Source organism: Rhagoletis pomonella, unplaced genomic scaffold (assembly GCF_013731165.1).
Source record: "Rhagoletis pomonella isolate Grant_MI unplaced genomic scaffold, Rhpom_1.0 Rhpom_scaffold_00828, whole genome shotgun sequence".
Taxonomy (NCBI): Eukaryota; Metazoa; Arthropoda; class Insecta; order Diptera; family Tephritidae; genus Rhagoletis; species Rhagoletis pomonella.
In genome coordinates, this window is record NW_023459382.1 from 19491 (window position 1) to 34701 (window position 15211).

Below are 15211 nucleotides of genomic sequence, written 5' to 3' on the forward strand. Positions count from 1 at the left end.
GTGTCGCTTTCTTTGGTTTTCCATATTCTGATATTGCGGGCCTCTATTACGCCATCGTACGGTATTTGTGTTCTTTGCCCATTTTCTATATCTTTAACTACATAGCGATCGTTCGGGAGCTTCTTGTGAATAATGTAAGGTCCCTTATATTTTGGCAGGAGTTTCTTATTTAGCTCTACTGTGGTATCCACATTCTTAATTACCACGAAGTCTCCTTCTTCGAACTCGTCGGCTCTACCTATTTTTTGTTCGTTACGACCTAGGTTGTATCTCTGCACTTTTTCAATGCGTTCTTCTGCTTTTTTCCTCATTGTTTCTAAATCCCTCCCCCCGGGGCTGAATTGCCCTCATCTAGATACTCTGTAAGCTTATCTACAATCTCGCCCCTTTGGTTTACGCCATAAAGGGCTTGGCTTGGTGCTATTCCTATTGACCTGTTCACGGAGTTATTGAATGCAAACTCAATTTTCCCCAATTGTTTTACCCAGTCACCGTGAGCCACCGGATCACTTAGTTTTGCAAGCATACCCACTAGACTTCTGTTTACTCTTTCTGCTTGTCCATTTGCCTGAGGTGAATGGACTGCCACTTTTACATGAGTTATATTTCTATCACACAAGTATTGTTTAGATTCCTTCGACGTAAAGCAGCTACCCCTATCCGTGATGCATCTGTGGGGGCGGCTGTAATATTCAAAGTATTTGTTTAAGGCTGCTGTTACTTCTTTTGTACTTGTTGTTAGCACTGGGTATAGTTTAACATACTTAGTAAATGCATCTATAATCACTAATATATGCTTTCTTTTTGACTGAAGGGACGGAAGGGGGGCCTAAGTGATCTAGATGTATGGTATGGAAAGGCTCGGGATGTTTCGGTATGTTGTGTAAATTCCTATATGTTTTTTCTGGCGCTGAATACATAATGCATCTTAAGCAGTTCTTCTTAAAATTTTTAATCTTATTTTTCATATCCGGAAACCAATAATTCGCTGAGTTTTTGATAACATTTATCGGCTCCCTGGTGACCTAATTGTTCGTGTGTCGACCTTATTAGTTCCCTTTCGAGTTCTGTGGGCACAAGAAGCAACAATCGGTTTCCTTGTTTTCTGAAGACTACGCCATTTTGCATCACATATTTTGTAATTTCTTCATTCTCTAGTCTGTTTTTTAGTTCAAGTATGTCTTTGTTTCTATTCTGCATAATTTGGAGCTGGAAGTCCAGGTCCTCGCTATCGATTACGCCTATCATCTCGTGGCTATCGTCTTCAATTCTACTTAATGCATCTACATGCGTCATGTTTTTACCTGCCCGGTGGGAAATTGTGTAATTATAGTTTCGAGTTCTAGCGCCCACCTTGCTATTCTGCTGTTCACTGACTTTTTACTAAGAGTTTGCGCAAACGAATTGCAATCAGTTACTATTTTGAATTGTAAACCTTCTAGGTAGACTCTAAACCGCCGTAATGCATAAATAATAGCTAATGCTTCAAGTTCAAAACTGTGATATCTACTTTCGGCATCTGAAGTTCTTTTGGAGAAGTAGGCCACTGGATGGAAATTATTATCTGCCTGTTTTTGAAGTAATATTGCACCGAAACCATAAGAACTCGCGTCACAGTGCAGCTCAGTGTCTCTTTTGTGGTTGTAAATTGCTAGTACTGGTCCTGATACTAATATCTTCTTAAGGTCCTCAAAGAAGGTGACGCATTTTTCGGTGAATATAAACTTAGCGTCTTTTTTCAAAAGTTCGTACAGGGGTCGAGCTATAAGTGAAAAGGATTGGACGAAATTTCGGAAGTACGAACACAATCCAACGAATGATTGCAACTCGCGTTGGTTTCTAGGCATTGGAAAATTCGTAATGGCACTAATGTGGCTTTCGGAAGGTCGTATTCCGCGATCTGTTACTTTATACCCTAGATATTCTACCTCATCATATGCAAATTTACACTTATTTAGTTTTATTCGAAGGCCATGTTCAGTTAAATGTCGTAAAACCCGTTGAACTAATTCGTAGTGTTCATCTGATGTTTTGTTCGCAATAATTATATCGTCCATGTAAACGATAATCTCGTTGTTATCAATAAATTTTCTTAAGACTGTTGTTATGAATCTTTGAAATATGGCCGGCCCGTTTTTTAACCCAAAGGACATTCTTAAAAATTCATACTGGCCATTCGGAATGACGAAGGATGTGTATTTGATAGACTCATCAGCCATCTTAACATGATAAAAGCCTGACTCAAGATCTATAACTGAAAAAATTGTATTACCCCCTAAATATTCTAGACAATCTTCGATAAGTGGGAGCGGACAATTGTCTCTAGCAATCAATTTGTTCAAATTCCTATAGTCAACGCACATGCGAGTAGCCCGCGAGTCACTATGCCTTATTATGTTCTTCTTAAGCAAATCTTCGATAATGTTATTAACCTCATTTTTCTCTCCGAATGACAGTCGTCTTGCTTTACAAAATGTTGGCGTATTGGATGATAGTACGATTCTTGCCTCATATTTAGTATCTGGGATTTCTTCAGTTTGCCTCTCTAAATAGGTAATTTCAATCATTTTCCTAAACTTTTCTGCCAGAACTGAAGGTAACTTAGGGTTCACGTCGATTAATTCCACTTTATCTACATAATTGTCAATATTGCAAATTTCTTTAAAAGCCAGTTGGGTTTCTGAAGCTTTTGTATTGAAATCCACACTGCTTTGATTTTGAATGCTCTTCAAATCTTTCTTTTCTTTAGCTATTTCACATTTTTTTATATTTAAAGCCGTTTTGTTTTTGGAATTTTCAGTTTCGAATTCATTTATTTTCTTACTTCGAGTAATGTACAAAGAAATGCTATATTTTTCTAAAAAATCTCTACCGAGTAGTAATGGAAAAGGTAACCATTCATCTGGCATTACGTATAAAAACAAAGGTTTTACAACATTTCGGTATTTTATCAAAACAAAAACTTTTTCACTTGGTTTAATTAGATTTCCTCCAATGTTTCTAAACTGTGGCATATTTTCATTGTTGTGAACGCGATGTGGGTTAATTCCTACGAGCGATCGCTGAATAAAACTATTTGGGCTGCCCGTATCGAATATGGAAACAAAATTTTCAAATTTAGAACTATTAAGGGATTTACCATAAAAAGCGACACTTACCATTTCTCTAAAATAAACTTCATCCGGTCCGTCAACTGCTGCAACTATCTTCAGTGGGCAGTTTTTATACTGATGGTCCTGCTTGCCACACTTGAAGCAAGAGCCTTGCACGCGCTTCCTCTCCTTGCATTCCTTTGCGAAGTGCCCGAAGCGAGAGCAGTTGTAGCATCTCGTTGTAGGTGTCTGATTCTTGCTACTGGCTGTCTGTTCGCTACCGCGGCCGGCCTTCTGTATCAACTTCTCGTACTTCGGCAGCAACGATTTCAGCGCTTCCAGTTTTGTAACGCCGCTGAATATTAGCGCATTGCCCGTTTTGTCACGTAGCCTTCTGCGCTATTTGTTGCATACACAGAACATAGTGAGTGAGGGTTTCTGTTTTAAGCCATACGCGCGACTCGAGTTGTTTAAATATATCCTTCACGCTAATCGGCCTCTTGAATTCGTTGCATAGGGAACGCTTCAAGTCGCACCAGGAATTGACGTCAATCATTTTTGTAAATAACTGGGCACTTCCCGTTAGCATTCGACGTGCCAGAAGCGGTTTTGTTTTTTCATCGCAACCGAAGCATTTTGCCGTGTATTCAAAGTCGGTTATCCACTTTTGTATATCGGCCCCATCGTCGCCGCTAAATTTTGTTAAGGCATTTTCAATATCGCTGAATTTAACGGGAAAATTGTTTGTGACTGTACCCTCTTCTAGCTCTTTTATCTCCTTCTGTAGTTTAAGAATGCGTAACTTTTTCAGTAACTGCACTTCCAGTTCCGTTATCTCGGTTTGCGCAACTGTAGGAGCTGCCGCGCTGCTAACGTCCGCTACGGTAGCATGGGAGTCCCGTTTTTCAGCAGAGGGTATATTGCTGCTTTTCGTGGCTGCTGAGGTAGTTTTACCAAGAGCTACCGTTGCCGTTTCACATTTTGATGCTGAAGTTGTGTTACCCGACGCTGCTGAAAGTGCGTTAATCGGTACTGAAGTGGTTTTGCCCGCTACTGAGGTCGCGCTGGCTGGTACTGAAATTGCGCTAACGGGTGCTGAAGCTACGCTGTTCGGTGCTGAAGTTGCGCTAACCGGTGCTGAAGAGGAATTGTCCACGTTGGCTATCTTCCTGGTCTTCGGCCTGCTTTGGTGCGCCCACTGCCGAAGCCAGAAGTGTCTTAAGCTGCCTTATGCTTGCGGTTTCTGGGAAAAAAATCCCCAATCCTCGCAGCGCGTCCGCTATTTGCTGTTTTTCAGCCATTGCCTGTTGCGGTTACTTAACGCGTATATACTTATAAAATGCTTATAAATTATTTGCGCGGCCGACTTGATTTTTTATTTTACCGTGGGTAGTTTTCACACACCTGACGCTGTGGACGGTTCACCTGATAATGGCGTTTATTTCCAATCAGTATTGCCATGTACATATTTTACTTGTTCTCTTATGATAGTGTTGCCATGTTACAATAAGAATATTTATAATAATGTGTTTACACTCTACGTCTTAATTTAATCTACTACACAGCTTAATTGTCAAAGCCTTAAAGCTAAGAAAAGTTGTATTGATTTTTATATTGATCACAATGATATTGGTATTGTTGCCCTTGTAGCTGTTGGATTTAGGAAAAGTATAAGATATGAAAGAATTAAATATAACACTGTTCATGATATTATTGCTAGGACTTTGAGCTTAGATGAGAACTTTGTCATCTGCTTTTCCTCCTAGTATTAATTCTAGTATTTTTGGATATGAGATTGATAGACTTCTGTCTTTTTTGCCAAAATTTAATAACTTACTCATCTTAGGAGATTTCAATGCGAAAAATTGGGTTCGGGTGATAGTGTTTGTAATTTTAAAGGTAAGCTTATTTTTAATGAAATTAGAAAAGTAGGTTTTATGTGTCTTAATGATGGTACAAATACTTTTTGAGTAGCTAGAAACAGTTCTTTTGTTGAATCTGTTTCGGACTAATCCTTTACAAATTCTAATTTCAATATTTTGTTGAGTTGCACTCCTGCGTATCTGGGGGTAGTCACCATCATCCTATATCTATTGTTATAGAGGAGATTAAGAGTTTCTCGGCCTTTAATTTGCAATACAAACTTATGAAAGCTGCATCGTCCATTCAAGGTAAGAAGGATGTATCGTAGGTTATTGGCTAGTAGGAAAAAAGCGAGATTAACTTGTAGAATTGAGGGTATGGAACTTGCGTGTGTGAGAGCTGAGGAATGGAAAAAAGCGTCTAAAGATGCTAAAAGTTACAGTTTTAAAGAGAGAATTAATGAATTAATTCTTGAAGGTAGTAAATATAAAAACATTGAATGGATAAGGGATGACAATAAAATGTATTTAAATTTTCTCAAAGATCAGATCTATATTGTAAATAATGGTCTCAGTGTTCAGCAGAATGTGTTTAATGTGGATCCTCAAATTAGCTGTAGTGATTTAACCTTCTCTCTAGCTGATATGGATTTAGCTTTAAGTAAGAAAAAAAGGTCGTCTGCGGGACAGGATCGTATTACTTTTGAGATGCTCAAAAATTTGTCTGAAGAGTGCAAACATTTGTTGATTGAAGATCTTTCTTTACATTTAACAATAACATTGTTAAGGATGAATGGAGAGTTATACGCATTGTTCCTATTCCTAAACCAAATAGAGATTTAAATGACATTAAAAACTATAGGCCGATCTCTTTACTTTCTGTTGTTGTCAAAACTCTTAATATGATGGTTAAAGATAAATTAGTGAATTGGTCGGAATTAAAGGGTATAATTCCAGCACGAAGTTTTGCATATAGAAATGGTAAATCAGCCACAATGTGTTTAAATGAGTTTATGCATTGGGTTGGTATGCTCAAAGTTAGAAAACAGAAAATTTGTATGTGTGTATAATCTTTTTGTATAATTCTGTTAATCTTTTTTTTATACAAATAATGATAAATAAGGGTTTTGATGTGAATTTTTTTTTCTGGGAGTATTTTGAAATTTGGTGATAAACATGTCCTTGTAGATAATGGTTTACCTCAGTAATGTTTATACTGCTTTTAAATGATGGTAATGTTATGCTTTACCAGTTTGCAGATGATTTTGTTTTAATTTGTCATGATAAGAATGAAACAGTGGCTTTGAATTTGCCTAAAAATATTATTAGCTGTTTTGAACAGAGATGTGGTGCTTTGAATCTTACTGTCAATCATAGCAAAATGAAGTTTATGAATATTGGTGCAACCAGAAGAAAACAAGTTCCTCTTAGAGTCAGCAAGAAATTGAACAGGTTTATACTTTAAAATGGTTGGGTAGAATTATATCTGTAAATGCTACGGTTAATAGTCATATAGATATGATTAAAAAAGAGATGACCCCTAACAAAAATTTACTAATGAAATTAACGACTATTAAATCTGAACTTGAACCTAAAATTGCTATAAATTTCTATAAGGCTTTTATTCGCTCTAATCTTTTATTACTATTTTAAGTCTAAAATAATTACATTCGAATCGGCTTACACACGAAACTGTTTCTATGTGCAATTGAAAAAATGGAATGACAGGAGGTATCAACAACAGGGTTGCTATGTACATAAGCTTTTCTCCTAGCAACAGAGTTGCCATGTATACTAAGGTTACAATAATGCAAATCCATTTCCTCACGTTTTTATTAATAAATTAATTTAAATACATTTACAACAACGCAAACATATTTAATTTACCTATTCTTCACATTTTATTCAGTAAATGAATTCCTTCTTAATGTAGAATATAAGTGTATAGTATGTACATACATACATACACTTGTATGTACCTATGCATTCGGTGTGCTTAAATTAAAAAAGCATCACTAAATAACGCACCAAGAATGGAATTCCAATTATTTTGGCTTTTTGGTTTCCCAAAAGCACTAAATTTAGTGCAAAATGCACGACCTTGGCAACAGTGAGCTGAGCACATCCATGCTCAAACAGTGATGCCAGACCAAGTATTGAGTAAATGCACTATGCGTATTTTTCTTTTAAAGCAAAAGTTCTAATTGGCGAGGGGATTGATTTTTGGTTCTTACATAGAACACTGATAAGATTCACAAACTGATCTTAGGACTTAATTAATATAATCAACATTATTTGTAGACGAATATATTTGTGTTCGTATGAAATAGTAGCTTATGTCGGGAGGCTGGCTTTAGTAAAATGTACTATTCCCTATATCGCTAGCTTAGAGTGAAATGTTGCTAAGTCCACTTTTCATGAACAATTAATTTTTGATGCAGGAAGCAAGGAAAATTGAAAATGCACCGTTTCTGAAAGGATCTAACTACTTGTTTTATTTCTACCCGTTTTATTCCGTGATGTGCAAATTTGCTAAGTCCAAAGTAGTCACAGAAAATTTGATAAGTCTAAAAAAATATGAATATTTTTTTACGCTATCGAATTCGATTTGTATTGAGGGTTTTGTATGTATATTAGGCTGGGTCGATTTTGTATGGGGGAAAATAAAAGGCATTTGACCGTATTGTAATAGTAATATTATGATGTCTTAGGTCTAAGCCAATTGTTATTGGCCAAGAAAGATTAATTTAAAATGTATCTTTAGCCCGCGCAATTGAATCAAAGTGTATGAATTTTGAGAATGAAATTTTGGCTTGTATTATCTTTGGAATGCGTTCATTGTTACAAACAGGGCGATATATCAAATTAAGGGTTATTAAATTTAGTACCTAACGTTCATTTATCATTTTTCAATAAGTCTAAAAATTTTTAAGATATTAAAATAAAAAATAAGAAAACTATAATTTTCCCTTATGAATTTTCAATTCTTCATTACTTCAGCAACCAAGTGAAAAATACAAAAAAGTGAGACGAGATTTATTTCAAACGTTTTAATGCTTTCGGATGTTTATATAATATTAAAATTACCATGGACTTGGTCACGCCGATTTGGTCAGTTTTCAAGATCGTGGTGAATGAAGTCAAACATGTATTGTCAAAGATTAGGAATCGTTTGATAAGTTAATAGTAGTTGCAAGCATAAATATAAGTATTTGCATACATTAACATAATACAATAAGGCGTTGTATGAAAGTAGGGGACGTGCAACAAGTGTTTAAATAAATATTTTAGTTAATTCCATTATGAGAAAAAGTAACTGTAGATAGGTAAATGCAATAGTCTTTAACATATCCTAGAAAATCCTTTCGAGGACTCTCCAATTGGACGATATTGCTTTGCATCCAGCTTGAACGAAAGAAGTCACTCTCTGGCATACTTTTCTGTAATCCGGTTCTTTCATTAAAAGGTTCTTTATAAAAATGAAGAGAATTTTTTTTAGAAAAAAACTGGAGATCCACTTAAGTTTTTCGATATAACTTTGGTAAATGTTACTCGATCGGCACGTAATAATTACCAAATTGATAATAATAATAATGATATTATAAGTATGTAAAGCTGCTAGTCAAAACCTAGACCATACGATGTTCTTTATTTAGATCACACCTTTTTTAAAACATTTAATATCGTATAGTTATGTAAAAATATTCGTCCTGGACGTTGTAAAGGCGATGCCAAGTAACAGATGTTCGTGGTATCAGATACACACCAACCGGAGAAATATTTTTTAAACTTAGGTTTTCAGATCCATGGAAAACTCTTCCTCAAAGATTAGACAGAAGTATAGTCCCGTTACAGTGGTCCAATTTGCAGCAACTTCACCAATGCAGACGCCGAATTACAGCAAGAAAGAACGAAGATTTGCAGTATTTAAAAGCAACTTTGCCTAAAGACCATCATAATTTTTACGATAGTTTGCCACATGAATGATTTTTTGGTGTGTAGTTTAGTTTCAGCGAACAATACTATTAATTTAATCTACCAATAATTGTTTGTTCATTATCATTTTAATGTATAAGTTGTTGTTTATAATAAACAAGTTCGCAACTACGTTTCAAATTAAAAATATGTATAAAAAAAAATCGCAATCTCCTTTTTCAGAATATTTATTTAGTCTGAACCGAAAATCCCACTAATGGGATCGTAAAAGAACGGCTGCTCTGGTGTAGTGGTAAGCAGTGCGCGCTGCCACTGCGCAGGGCCTGGGTTCAAGCCCTGGCCAAAGCAACATTACAAACAAATTTAGAAGAGAAGGTTTATCCTTAACAGCGGTCGCCCCTCGACAGGCAATGGCAAACCTCCGAGTGTATTTCTGCCATGAAAAACAGCATAAAACTGTAAGTCCCTTCCCTTTGTGTGACAACATTAAGGCGCACGCCGCAAATCGGAGGAGAAGCTCGGCCAAACATATGTGTAAGCGCCAATCTATTACACAAGGGGAAAAAATGGGAAACAATTTCGTTGCATCAAATGTTAATGCTGTTTTGGACAGACTTTTTTATGCTGATTACGAATCCGTAAGTGTAAAGTCTCCATTGTCAAAAAATCGCGTTTTTTTCAATATTTTAGAAGCCAAAGCAAAGAAACTAAAGGTGATATTAGGCTTAAATTAACGCTAGAAGTCTCGACTACTATCCCTGAAAATACCATCCCTGCACCTTGAATTGATGGTCACTTATAGTAATCAGCATAAAAAAGTCTATCAAAAAGCTTTAACATTTGATGCAACAAAATCACTGTTCCCTTTTGTTATTTTTATTATTCAAGGCACCTAAACCATTTGTTCTAACAAATTGTTTCTTAAAATTTACCTACGAGAGGGATTTTTCGTATTGTACATATTGGAAAAATTCATCGAAAATTTGCTAAGTCCAACAAACAAATTTTAAGAAAAAATTAGAAAAATTGCTAAGTCACAAAATTATCTAAAAAATTTGTAAAAAAGCAGACTTTTTTATTATTTTTTTTTTAGTAAAGGGTAAATGAAAAACGCGAAACATTGCATTCAAAGTTTTGGAAAATACTTAAAGAAAAATACTTAGGAACGTTTTTTGTGTCTCCTGTACAATTGAAAAAAATGGACTTAGCAACTTTGCACTCTAAGCTAGCGATATTCCTTAAACCACAAGGAATTTTTTTATGAGACTTCATACGAATATTGAATTGCCAGCATCACAACTGCCTCTTTTACGTTTATTTTACAAAAGTTCTTCAACGACTCGGCGCCAGTGAGTCTTTCGCAATCGTATGCTGCGAATGGTTCATTATACTAAAGCCAGTCTTCCGACATAAGCTACTATTCTATACGAACACAGATATGTATACTTCTCAATAGGCTTGTAAAATGCCCAATACCCAAATCCCTCGCATGAGTTATTATCGGCAAAAATTTGGATACGCTCAAATCTGGCATCGCTGCAGCAAGTACTTTGTCACGCATGTGAAACAGTGTTGATATTTTAAGTACAGTTGTACTTTTTTCAGTACAATTAATTTAAAAAAAAAAGTACAATTTGCCGATTTTAAGTACCATTTCAACATCAAAAATCTAAAATCTCTAAAATGCCTAAAAAATACCATTGCTTTTTTGTATTTTTCTGTTTGCGGTGTTGCGCACTTTCTTCCATATAACGAATGTTCGCATTTTATTTTATATGGATGAAAATGCGCGTGTTGCGTTGCTGTTTTTTATTTCAATATTTTAAATTAAGCTTTATTTGTATAGTTTTTGTTAGACAATGATAAATAATATAATAAATAGCCCAAACCATTTTGTCGCGGGGTGTACTTTTAAAAATGTGAAATATAATTCAAGAATTTATTTGTGTATAATTTAAATTAAACTCTAAGCTGAATGAAACTTAGTTAAACTTAGTTGGACTTTCTGACAAGACAGGCTATGACTTTATAGGCTAGCTGAAGAGATCTCAATGATAAGTTACGTTAAATTAAGCCTACACTAACTGAAGCTGTACAATAAATTGAACAATAAACACACTGCAGTAGACAACAAAATTGGTTTTGTTTGGTTGCGGGAAAATGGAGGCAATGCATTGACGGAAATGGTGAAAAGTACAATTAAGCTCAAAAAGTTACACTTTTTGTCATTAATTTGGTACAATTTAAAAATTTTAAATACCAACACTGATGTGAATGTATGTCAACGATGCACGATTGAGAGAAATAGAGGTTGCGCCCATCACGGTACCGCTATTGCTCTCTCAGTGATTTTGACAGAATCGTTGTTTGTATGACGTCACACTTGTGCAACTTGTTTATGTTTTCCTTGCAAAATTTTTTCTTCTTCTATTCTTGCTCACGTTTTGACATTTCTCTCTCGTAATTGCACCAGTGTGACGTCACACAAAAGTTATTCTCAAAAATCCTCTCTGATTGGCGCAATCTTGTATTCTATCATTCTTGTCAGCGATGGGCTCACGCACACAACTACATTTTGCGAAAACAGCGAGAGCATTCAGTTGGTGTTAAATGTTCGGTAAGTGAGGTTGTGCTAGCGCTTTTAAGAAAACGCTTGTTGACGGCAATAAAATCAATAAAAGCGCGATCACATCCTCACCGCATAAGTGTGCGACACCAACTGACGGTATACAGTTTTATGGTCCATTCAATTTTAGTATTATGAAGTGAAAGTGCGGCTAAGAATTCATGTTGATTTTGAATATTTTTTTGCATTTTCTTTATACAAATTGGATGTACACAAATTTCATTATGGAAGAAAAAGTGCAACACCTTCAACGAAAAAAATTCTCAAAAATATACACGAATTGAATGTACTATTTCGATCATTTAAACATCTCGGACTCGCCCATCACTAAAAATGAGTATTTAAATCTAACGTATATATTAAATGATATTTAATATTTGCTTTAGAGATGAAATTTCGACAAATTTGTTTAAACAAAAATGTTAAGCGCACATGCAGAATGTGGAAGCGAGATTCTTCTGCTTCCGTTTCTATGTTTTTTATCATTTATCAGTTTAAGCACATACAATTAAATGTAAAAAAAAATATTTTTAATTGCGAATCCGAAATTGCATTGAGTTACGCAAAAATAGTGCCGAAAATCAATCGATTGTGCTGAAGGTGCCGGCTGCTTCCGAAAGGGCTGACAATATCACAATGCACACTCATTTTCCATCACTGTCACCCATACAATCTCACTATTTTGCTGACTTCGTTTTCCCCTTCCGATAACTTTTTGCTTCCGCGCTTGCCCAGCACCGCTGTGCAAAGCTTTGCACGCGCAGTCGCCCGCGACACATATGTGCTGATTTGGGCATCCCTACTCTAGAGCTACCGCGTGTACTGTAAGCAAAAGCTAATGCTTTCAAGGTATTTCTTTTGTTATCGTTTTGTGTTCATTTTCAAAGCATATTAAGGACTTCCAAAAGAAGCTGTAGTATAATTGGTTAATACACAGATAAACCACTTCGTTCAACTTCAATAAAAAAATACTGGAAAACTTGGTGTGTCGGTAGTTTTAAAAGTGGTGTTCGCTTTTGTTTCGCCAAAAGGGCGTACTCCACGGGAACTAAAATTTCAAGTTTTTGTTTTATTTTTTCACCATATTCTGTAAAAGCAAACTGCATTGCAAAATGTTAATATCGTTCAAATTATTAAAAAGTAAAATATATGACACAGTTTTCCATTTTCGCTCCTAAATACGCTCCAAAAACATTCCCAACCACCACAAAAATGTAGTCGCCTGTATACACACTTTGTAGCAACTGCAGTTGTCAGTGGAAAGTTGCCATTTGGCATCTCGTCCCGTTTCTGCCTTAACCACGTATCTACAATTTTTGGGGAAATTAATATTACCACTTATAACAGCTGTTTAAGCGTCACACTATCTGAAAATAGAACAAAGATTCAATGAGGGTGCTCACTACTGTTAGTGGAACCAGAAATATTAAGTAAAAAATGCCTTTATTATATCCTAGGGGAAGAAATTAAGCATTTTTTTGTTACACTCTCTTAAATACCTCTATCTGTAATATCGTTTTGGCAACTAGCAACTCAACTGAAATTCGATTGCTATCGATAATCGACCCATAAGTTACTGGAGAGTTACTGGCAAGTAACTGGATAATTTGTAAACAAACACAACTATTTCTCGCAGAATTTACAATTAATCTAATCAACCTTTGACACTGATTTTGAATATGTCTCTAGCATATGTCAAATTTATTGATGGCTGGAAAAAGGCTCATATAACCCCTATTTTTAAAAGTGGCAACAAAAATGATGTATCTAATTATAGACCAATTTCAAAACTAACCACAGTTGCGAAAATTTTCGAATGTTTTATTAAGGAGAAATAGACATTCTCACTTAGCAGCTTAACTAAACCAAACCTATATGGTTTTATTAAAGGAAGGTCCACAGTCTCCCATCTTGCAATTTTTGCGGAAGATTGTCTGTCTGCTTTTCACACAGACCAGCAAGTCGACACAATATATACAGATTTTTCAAAGGCATTTGACAGAGTTTCTCACAAGGTCTTAGTGTCTAAATTATTCTCCATGGGTTTCCACTCAAATTTTCTGGAGTGGATTAAATCATATTTGTCTGACAGAAATTGCATGGTTGTGTTCGATGATGTCTACTCACAGCCTTTTATCGCGACGTCGGGTGTTCCTCAAGGCAGTATACTTGGACCACTATTGTTTATATTATTTATTTATGACATAGGGTCCTGCTTGTCGTCATCTAAATATCTATTATATGCGGACGATCTCAAAATTTATTCTGTCATTAAAAGCATACACGATTCCATTGCCCTTCAAGAACTTGTTAAACTATATGATTGGGGCATACGAAACCATCTTCACCTAAATATAAATAAGTGCTCACATTGTACATATACCAGAAAGCTAACTCCGCTCCCCACGCGCTATCATATTTCTGGATCCCCTCTTAATCATGCTAATGAAGTCAAGGATCTAGGTGTCTATTTCGACACGAAACTAAGTTTTTCTACGCATATCGAATATAGTTTGCAAATCATACGCGATGCTGGCCTTCGTCCGGCGTAATAGTTCATCTTTTTATGATCCATACACTTTGAAGATGCTTTATATTACTCTAGTAAGATCCAGGTTGGAGTATGCGTCATTCATTTGGAGACCATCACAATTCTCATATCACGCGATTAGAACGGATACAGAAAAAATTTATAAAATTTGTTTTACGCTCACTGAATTTTAGTGAGCCCATTCCCTCATATGAATCACGTTGTGCACTTCTAAATTTACAAACTCTACGTAGAAGATCTGCTTATCTTGCTTGCTCATACGTTGCCAACCTCTTGAATGGATTGGTTGATCCCAGCAAACACAGCTTCAAACGTTTGAGAAAAATGTATTTGTCAATTTGATATCAAATGTTTTTCTCAAATGATTCTCAAATTGAAAACGAGGTTTAAATTTACATTTGAAATTCATTTGTCATTGATTTGAAGAAAGATGTCAAGTATCAAACGATATAAAAATGCGAAGTTAAATCAAAATTTGTAAGAATAAAATTAAGATCAATTGAAAAAAAATGAATAGAAAAAATTTTTCAAAGAGAAAGCCCACAAATAGTGGATTTGATGTTTGCGCGGATTGAAGAAGCTGCAGCCCATCAAGACGAATTTATTATAAATTACTTTATCTTAATTGTTTCTTTTGTTATGTACATACATACATATGTACATCGCGAAGAAAAAATAAACATGAAATATACATTTCCTATAATAAATTTTATTTCCACATTTGAAGTACAATTGATAAATAACCTTTGAAATTGATTTGAGAGTTAACCATATTCTAAAATGGAGATCAAACTCCCCTTTTTATTGACAAAGCTGTAATTTTCAAATCAATATCAAATCATTTTCAAACGTTTGACGTTTGAGAAGGGCTTTGATTTCAAATCATTCTCAAATGTATATCAAACCTAATTGTTTGCTGGGATTGCCCTAACCTCTTGGAAAGAATAACCTTCAATGTTCCTACACGTAATTTACGCAGCGTTTCTACGTGTCAAGTTAGCACTACACTTTTCGAAATTGGAAAAGTTAACTACGGCATTAATTGTAGTGTTTTTGTTATAAATTTGTTGTGGAAAGAAAAAATTTGTAGCTCTCGTTTTTTTAAGAAAAAATGGTATGTAGTGCTAACTTGACACCATACACC

General features: G+C 35.3%; 1 protein-coding gene across 1 annotated transcript in view; it reads right to left on the minus strand.

The window, feature by feature from the left end:
* Positions 1 to 2749: 2749 nt before the first annotated feature.
* The window catches only part of LOC118751595, a 25950-nt gene continuing 13488 nt past the window's right edge, over positions 2750 to 15211 (minus strand). The window contains exons 2-3 of the mRNA XM_036486414.1: positions 3159 to 4315; positions 2750 to 3081 (exon numbers count right to left, since the gene is read on the minus strand). Of these exons, the coding sequence (XP_036342307.1) occupies positions 3475 to 4315 (841 nt within the window). The 3' untranslated portion in view covers positions 2750 to 3081; positions 3159 to 3474. The remainder of the gene's footprint in view (positions 3082 to 3158; positions 4316 to 15211) is intronic.